This window comes from Solanum lycopersicum, chromosome 9 (assembly GCF_036512215.1).
Source record: "Solanum lycopersicum chromosome 9, SLM_r2.1".
NCBI lineage: Eukaryota > Viridiplantae > Streptophyta > Magnoliopsida > Solanales > Solanaceae > Solanum > Solanum lycopersicum.
In genome coordinates this window covers 29,899,069-29,908,209 of record NC_090808.1, presented here as the reverse complement: position 1 = coordinate 29,908,209, position 9,141 = coordinate 29,899,069, and the positions used below count along the sequence as shown (strand labels likewise).

At 33.0% G+C, this 9,141-nt stretch overlaps 1 protein-coding gene across 1 annotated transcript; it reads left to right on the top strand.

The window, feature by feature from the left end:
* The first annotated feature begins 5,224 nt into the window (after positions 1-5,224).
* Positions 5,225-8,895, top strand: LOC101244776 (uncharacterized). Its single transcript, XM_004241032.5, has 5 exons — positions 5,225-5,759; positions 6,101-6,206; positions 6,742-6,865; positions 7,213-8,100; positions 8,365-8,895. The coding sequence occupies exons 1-5, from the start codon at positions 5,588-5,590 to the stop codon at positions 8,767-8,769; spliced, it is 1,695 nt and encodes a 564-aa protein (XP_004241080.1). The 5' UTR covers positions 5,225-5,587; the 3' UTR covers positions 8,770-8,895.
* The last annotated feature ends 246 nt before the right edge of the window (positions 8,896-9,141 follow it).

Here is a 9,141-nt window from a genome sequence, read left to right as displayed (position 1 = left end):
AATATTAACTAAAATCAAATTAAAAAATATGTTTATATATGACTAATTATTTTTATGGTACATAACAAAGTTGTAATAATCAATAACTATTCTAAGTTTTGCTCTGGCAGAACTCAAAAAGAAATGATTTAAAAAGGTTGTCCAAGTGAAGATATGTAGTTTTAAGATAGAAATCCAACATAATTTCTTCGATTCACGGGTCATCCCTCGATCATAAAAAGAAAAGGGAAAATTGTATATAATAGCAAACTAATAATCTAAAACAAATGGAGTAGCTAGGGTTTGATTTAATTGTGCTTCATAGCAAACGTTAGTCAAAATTTGCCAGGCGTCTCTCTCCCAAAAGTCTCGCTCGCCACTCTCCTATTCTCGCCTCTCTCGCTTTATACACAGTAGTGTATACTTTTTGTTTCTGTTTTGTATAAAGCGAGAGAAAATTGTATATACACATGCAAAAACATATATCTTCGTGTTATACACTTAATTATATAATTTACAAACATTTTACTTCAATTCAATTGTAGACAAATGCAAATTTTATACAAATATTGCAGAGAAAAAGGTCAACGAATTATACAATTGCGAATTATACAATTGCAGCGAAATACAATTTTTCTCTAGCTTTATCCAACAGAATTGTATATATTGTTTTTCTGTTTTTGTATAAAGCAAGTAAAAAACATATATCTTCTTGCTATACACTTATAATTATGCAATATACATACATTTTAATTCGATTCAATTGTATGCAAAACAAATTTTATAAAAAATATTGCAGCGAAATAGATAGTGAATTATACAATTATGCATTATACAATTGCAGTGAAATAGGATAGCGAATTATACAATTGCAGCGAAATAGGCTAGCGAATTATACAATTTAGGCCAGCAAATTATACAATTGTATGTGTATAGCGAATTATACAGTTTTATGTTTGCTATGGAGCGCAATTATGCAAACTTTGTTACAGCATACAAATATGAATTTTTTGTTTGTTATATGTGAAAGTTGCCCAAAAGAAAATTAGTGATTGCGTGGAACCACTAGTCAACTATTAATTGAATCATTATTTGTCAACTAGTTGAAGTAAAAGAAGAGAAAACATTATGTTTAAAAAGGCTAAGCACATATCTTATAGATGATAATATAATTAATAAAGATCCACATTACATATATACCATAATCGATTGCATTAACAGGAGAGACACCATCATAATGTGTAATTAAACACAGTTGGTGTTCATTATGTGTAATACTTTTAAGACTCATAAATCACAAACACAATTTGTAAGAAACAATATATCTTAAACAGAGTCCGTTATTTTCTTATCTTATTAGACAAGACAGTGAGGGTACCGACAATATCGACTAATATTTACAAAAATTGTGGTCGATATTAACATGCTTAAAACAACTAACAATCAATAACTTAATGATTCAACAAATAACCAAAACTCACATGCACAATCGAAAAAAATGTGCGATTTTTTATGTACAATTTATTTAAAATTGAAAACGTCATATAATCATGTGAATTAAATCTTATGGTTAGAAAAAATATATATATATGAGATGGTAAAATTTTTAAAAGTTAATTACAGTGAATCCTTCCTAAATTAAGGGCCTTTTACAAACAATTTATCAATCACGGTAAGATATAGATAAGGGGTGTATTTGGAATGAAGAAAAATATTTTTCTTGAAAATGTAGTTTTAAAAAATAAGTATATTTTTTTATTTATTTTCTCATTTTTTATTGGTAAATAGAAAATATTATCTGAAAAATAATTTTTAATGATTGGTTGGTAAATGAAAAATATCTTTTATTATTGGATTGAGACTAGAAAATACTTTTTAGAAGATAATTTTTGACTCAATAGCTTAAAAAATAAAATTTTAAAAAATTTAATTATTTTCAAAAATATTTTTTTAAAAAAAATTGACGGGGTGGTGGTTGGGGATGGATGGGGTAGGGGTGGCGTAGACTGCTAGGTGTATGGGTTGGAGTGGCATAAAAAATTGAAATTTGAAATTATAAAAAAATTGGCGGTGGTGGCTTTGGTGGTGGGTAGGGTGTGCCGGGGGGTAGGGGTAGGGGGATGACGTAAAAAATAATTTATTTTTTTAAGTTTGAAATATTTTTCAGAAATATTTTTTAAAAAAATATAATTGATGAAGGGTGGCCTGGAGGAGGGGGAGGGGTAAGGGTTGGCGTGGCATAAAAATGATTTTTTAAAAATATTTCATATATTGTTTTAAAAAAATTGATGGGGGATTGCGGGGGAAGGTGGGTGCTTCAAAAGTGAAACTTTGTGAAAAAATTTAAAATATTTCTCAAAAAATATTTTTTTACGGGGGTGGACCGGGTGGAATGACATAAAAATGAATTTCTTTAAAATTTGAAATATCTTTTTTTTTTAAATAAAAAAATTTGCCGGAAGGTGGTCTGGGGAAGGGGGGGGGGGGGGTTGTAGGGGTGGTGTAAAAAATAAATCTTTGTTAAATTTAAATATTTTACAAAAATAATTTTTTAAAACAAAAATTGACGGAAGGTGGTCTTGAGGGGGTGGGTGGCGTAAAAAGTTTTGAAGTATAACTTTTTTAAAAATAAAAAAAATGACGGGGGACGGGTATAGGATGGGGGGGGGGGAGGGGGGGCTAGGACTGGTTGAGGTTAACAAAGGGGGGGGGGGGGGTTGTTGGTTTGAGGTAAAAGTAAAAAATATTTGAATTTGAAAATTAAAATAAATTTAATGGTGAGGGTCGAGTACGGGCTACTGGGTATGATTCAAAAAAAAATTGAAGGATAAAGTCGAATTTCGAACGAATTGATCCTCAAAAGAACACATATTAATTAACCCTCTTTTAATGAAATCTCCAAAATTAATCCCAATTATTCGAATTTTTTTTTTAAAAAAAAATCATATTTTCTATTTTTAACCTAATGCCCCAACCTTTTAGAGGATAGATAACCTATTTTTCTTTTACCCATTCCCTCAACTTTTCATATAACCCATTAACTTCTCCTCCATTATTCTTCATTTCTCCTTCCTCCATTGTTCTTTATTTTTAAATGTATATTTAGAAGAACGATTTGATACATTAATAAAGGATAAGAGGTTGTAAGTAGAAAAATCAATAGCTGTTTGAAAAAGAAAAAGGGGATCGAAGACAGAGAAAACAACATAGCTGAAAGATGAGATATTTTGAGTATTAGAGTTGATTAGTAGTTTTAAGTTTTTGCCTCAAAGATTCAATCTTTGGTTCTTAATGTTCCAATGAGGATGATGTTGATAAAATCCATAAGGGTATACGAATTGAACGCGTGTTAGTAATTTTTGCCTTAAAGATTCAATCTTTGATTTTTTACACTTTGTTCTTCTGTATTAATTTTTGCCTCAAGAATCCTTAATGAGTTATTGAAAAATTCATTAGATTCAGACATGGACATATAGTAATATTATGAGGACTGAATTTTAAACTGAAAAGTTTAAAGATTTGTTCTTTAATGAGTGAGAATGGGTAAATGGAAATGGGTATATGGTATTGGGTCAATCGGGTTATTTCTAAAAGGGGTTGGGTTATCGTGTTAAAAATAGGAAATAAATTTTTTTAAAAAAAATTGGGTAATTAGGTCAACTTTGGAAATTCCGTCAAATGAGGAGTAATTTTACGTTTATTTTAATGGGGAGGGGTAGATTTAACTTTATTTTAACGGCAAGGGTAAAGTTAAACAATAAATCAAAGTTGAGGGATATTTTTGACCATTTTCCCTTAAAAATAAGTAATAAATAAAAGTGAACGGATAGAGTAATGTTTATGTAATTTTCAAATATTATATATTATTTCGTTTTTTTCTAAATTTATGTTGCACAAATTGAATTTCAAAAGTCAACAATATTTTTTAAAAAATTTTTAAATTGTTAATTATTGAGATTTATTGTACTTTTACATTAGTTTCAAATAATAAATGTTATTTTCTCTCTCATTTTATGTGGGATCAATAATATTTAAAGAGTCAATTGAGTTTTTTTTTTATAAATTTTTAAAATATTTTAAATTGTTAATCATTATAATTTATAATATTTTACGTAATTTTTGAATATATAAAAAAGATAGACAAATAAAACGACCTTCCGTATGATTTGACATTTGATATATATGTATATATTATTTTTTTAAAAATACATTCCACAAATATAATAAAAAAATATACAAATATAATAAAAAGATATATAAAGAATTTTTTGAATGATGACTATATTTTTAATCATACTTACTAAATTACTAATATATGGATTAAAATGTTTTAGATTATACAGGCCACATATGTATACTCCAAATAGAGAAATGCCCTATCAAAAAGGAAATTTATATACAATAGCAAACTAATAACCTAAAATAAATGAAGTAGATAGGATTTAATTTAATTGTGCTTAATAGCAAACATTTTCGAAAAATTGTTAGGTGCCTCTCTCCCAAATATCTCGCTCGCCACTCTCCTCCAATCTCTCGCTCGCTTCCTCACTTTTTATACAAACACAAGTGTATAAAAATTGTTTCTAATTGTATAAAACAGAGAAAATTGTATAAACACATATAATTTTATTTTCCTTTCTCCCCCTCTTCCAGCTTTCTCACTTATATAAATAGAAGCGAAATGTATAAACTGCGTTTTTGTTTGTATAAAGCGTGAAAAAAATTGTATATACATATGCAGGTACATATATTTTCGTCCTATACACTTAAAATTATATAATAAAAATACTTCTCTGCCCAGTTTCTTTTGTCTTTCTCTCTTTCTCGTTTTATACAATTTTCAAATTGTATCTAATTTCTCTCTTTCTCGTTTTATACAATTTGATTCAATTGTATATTCCTTGTCAAGTCTCTTTTGTCTTTCTCTCTTTCTCATTTTATGCAAATTCAAATTGTATATAATCGTTCTATACATTTATAATAATACAATTCATTTTATACACTTTGTTTTTATATAGTTCTCTGTCCAAATGTCTTTCTCTTTTTTGTTTTATACACTTCGTTTTATGCAATTTACTTCAACTGTATATCAAATTATATCGTTTCTATATTTGCTATGAAACGTAATTATATAAATTTTACTATAACATACAAATATAAATTCTTTATTTGTCGAAAGTTTCCGTACCAAAATGATGGGTGTGAAAAAATATGAATTGATATGGTACTGGAAACTCGTTATTTTGGTTACAAGAAGTTAGGAATATTTTCATTTGTTAATTGCAACTCTAAATTAAACAAGTCTAATAAAAGGTGGAGAGGAAGGTGAAGGGGAAGGGTAGAGAAAGGAGAGGGAACACACCGACCCTCTCTTACCTGTCTGTCAGTTTTTTACTATTCCTAACATGCTTTCTTCTCTTCTTCTTCTATTCGTCCAATCTGCAACTTTTTTTCCTCTATCCTTTTCTCACTGTAACTCCGGACAGATCTGCTCTACCGCCGGTCTAATTTTCCGGCAGTGTTATTTCCTCTACAGGAAGGAAGCTTTGCATTACACCTCCAGACCTGTAATGCTTCCATTTTTAGTAGTGATAAAAGAGAAAAGAAAATGAATCGGAGCTTCAGAGATTCTTTGATCACCGGGAAGAATTTCCCTATCTCTTCGCAGCATCGGCGAGGACTTAGTCTTAATGGAGCTTCTAGGGAGCCCGACGATCATTTGGATCTCTTCTCCAAAAGTCGCCGGAGTGTTTCTGTTGCCTCCTCCGACGAGACTGATGGTACTAGTTTTTTTTGACATTTTCTTCTGTTTATATCTACGTTCAAATTTTGTCATGACTTATCTTATTATTGGGCGAACAACAATTATATACATATAGATATAATTACTTCTCAATCCCAACTAGTTGAGATCCCTTTTGTGAATCCTCTGTATGCATCTCCATATGCAACTTTATGAATCATCTTGCTCTTTATACCTAGCTATGTTCTTTTGAGGATCAATTTGTTACAAATTCTACTCGCAAAAATTTAGTCTGGAATATGCTACTCTTGACGCTCTAACTCTTTTCAATACTTTGCTTTTTCCATTCAAGTTGTTTCGATTACTCTATGCCTGCAGTTACGGTTAAGCTGGGAAGGCTTTCAATTGGATCAGTAAAACAATTAAAGAGTGGATTAGAGGATCTGTTGGCATCTACGGAAGGAGAGAAACATGATTATGATTGGTAAATCCTTATTTCTTTCTTTATCTGCAACTTTTGAATATCAGATCTAGCCTCTTCATTACCAGTATATATATGTTTCAACTTAAATCAAATTAGGTGGGGAACTACTAGAATTACAGTATGAACTGTTCTTTGTGTTGAACTCATACTGATTACAAAAGCAAAAAGACTACCTTTGATCTGTTCTGCTGTGTTGTTCCCTTCTGTCTAAAGAAGATTAGTTCCTTTAGTTTCTGACTAGATCATAATTCAGGTGCTCAAATATTGACTAAGACACTTGGTATATCAGTCGAAATATACCTTTGTTACCCAGCAGTGACTAAGAGCTATAGTAGTGTATATATGATATATCAATTAAGGCCAGTTTGTTTCATATAACCACCACGGTCTAATATGCCTACCCCTTTTTAAAGTTTGCTCTTCCCTGCAGGGATTGTTTCCCTTCAGTAGTTTCTCTTTCTGATTTTGAATTTCTGAGGAACAGAAGGCTATTATTTTTTCCTCACCCAAAGTCGATGTCTTTCTATTTCTTTAGGCTCCTCACTCCTCCAGGAACACCTCTTGTTCCTACATCAGATGGAAGTGAATCAAAACCAGCTTCAGTGGGTCCAAGGGGCAGCTCATTGGGAAGATCTTCTTCCACTACTAAGGCTTCAAGGGTGCGTCTCTATGTTTCTGTATCAATCATGTCTTTGGAACTGTTCTAATTCATATGTATTGTTCAATGCTCTTTAGACTTGATTCTCCATGAGAACTTTCAATCCTGTTGTCCATCCCAATCATTTTCTTTTTGTAATAATTCACAATCATCATTAGTTTAGGTTATCACTGCTTAATATCTTCTTTTGAATTGTATTCTTGTACTTGTGTCTTACAAATTTAGTTAAACAGTTAATTTTTTCAATTGGTCTTAGTTAGATGACTATCTAAAATATCTATCTCACAAGGTTGTAATCCTCACCAAAACGTTGCAATGTTGTTATGCTGATAAAATATTTGTTTTCAGCTTTCAGTGTCTCATTCAGAGAGCAACACTCCTGCAAGACCAACTCGGAGTAATTCAGTAACTCGACCTTCCATCTCTAGCTCTCAGTATAGTACTTACTCAAATAAATCAGGCTCTATTCTAAACACAAGCTCTGCATCGGTCTCCTCCTATATTAGACCATCTACACCAACCAGGCGTTCATCTTCTTCAGCCAGGCCTTCCACGCCGACCTCACGTGCAACAGTGTCCAGACCTTCGACTCCTTCTAAAGCCGGACAAGCACCAAGTACTTCTAGGCCAACCCAGAGCTCAAGACCTTCTACTCCAACATCTCGGCCCCAAATATCGGGAAACTTGAATACCCCTTCAAGGCCTACTTCAAGGCCTTCAACACCTACTCGTCGGACTATAACGGCTTCATTATCTCCAGCATCTAGATCTTCAACTCCAGCAGGGCGCCCTGTCACCAATGGACGAACTGCAGCTTCTCTTTCTCGTCCAAGCTCCCCTAGTCCCCAAGTTCGGCGACCATCGCAGCCAATAGTTCCCCCAGATTTTTCACTTGAAACACCACCAAACCTACGTACAACACTGCCAGATAGACCTCTGTCTGCTGGTAGGTCCAGGCCAAATCCTTCTGTCACTACCAAGGGTAATGCAGAAACCCCAAGCGTTGCAAATCCTCGAAGACAGTCATCCCCCATTGTTAGCAGGGGAAGACTAACAGAGCCCGCTGGTAGAGGACGAGCGCTTGGAAGTGGGCAGCTAAGTGATATATCTGATTCCCGCAGGGCTTCACATGTCTCAGATTTGTCTACAAGGAAGCCTGTAAAGACTGCTGCGGACAACATGGGACTTGGAAGGACAATTTCTAAGAAATCCCTTGACGTGGCAATCAGGCATATGGTAAGTTTTGGTCATTTAGATTTTGCTTTGAGCACATTCTTTTATTATTATCACATCAGTATGGTGTCAGCGTACTAAAGCTGTGTAGCAACTTTTAACTACTGATCTGGTTTAATTACTTCTGGTCTGCTTATGGTTGGTGAAGTGACTTGGAAAATTAAGCACTTGATTTTGTGTTCTATTTGATGCTGTATGGGTTTCCTTGAACTGCGAAAGTGCCGGAATATTATTATGTACTTAACAGTGGGTTTGTTTCTGCTGCAGGATATTAGAAATGGTAATGGTGTTCGTCCAACTTCTGGTTCAACTCTCTTTCCTCACAGTATTCGATCCACGAATGGGAAAGGCCAGCCTTCTCATGGTTCGACTGGTGCATCCTCTTTCAATGAGAATGCATCTTACCACTACAATGGTAATCTTCCAGAAAATGGTAATTACCTTAACAGATCATCTGAGAACGGGAGTGAAGAGGCCAAGCCTCAGCATTCAGCAAAATTGACAGATATTGATATTTATGAAAGTTCTCGTTACGATAAGCTTCTGCTGAAAGAGGATATGAAAAACACGAATTGGTTGCACAGTATTGATGACAAGTCGGACCAAGAAACCATATTTGGTAACGGGTTCGAGTTGCTGCCTGAACCTTTTAGCCCTTTGCAATATTTGTGAAGTGATATTCCTTTGTGTTATTAATAATTTTTCGTTTTGAGTTTTATTTGTTGGATAAATCATTTGTTTGCAAAAGAAGATAAGAAGATATGGAATGCGGCAAATTAGCCCATGAGGACTGTGAAAGGCGACCTACTATATCTATTTAGTTTCCATTTATTATGCAAGCAAAAGGAAATCTTTTTTTTTCTCATTCTATATGCCACAAGAAGGTGGTTGCGTCAAATTATGGAAGTTAGTAGGGATCTTATCCAGTTGAAATGAAGCCTTTACCATTGTAGTAGATTTGTCTGGCCCTTATTGATTGCCGAAAGTGTCTGTTATTCTGACTAGGCAGACATAAGCGTAAATTGAAGCTTATTGTCAGCATAT

Bases quoted from the DNA above. Each gene is read 5' to 3' on its own strand.
- LOC101244776 (XM_004241032.5), top strand. From the start codon at position 5,588: ATGAATCGGAGCTTCAGAGATTCTTTGATCACCGGGAAGAATTTCCCT. The intron at 6,866-7,212 runs GTGCGTCTCTAT...ATTTGTTTTCAG, and splicing joins CCACTACTAAGGCTTCAAGG to CTTTCAGTGTCTCATTCAGA. The intron at 8,101-8,364 runs GTAAGTTTTGGT...TTTCTGCTGCAG, and splicing joins ACGTGGCAATCAGGCATATG to GATATTAGAAATGGTAATGG.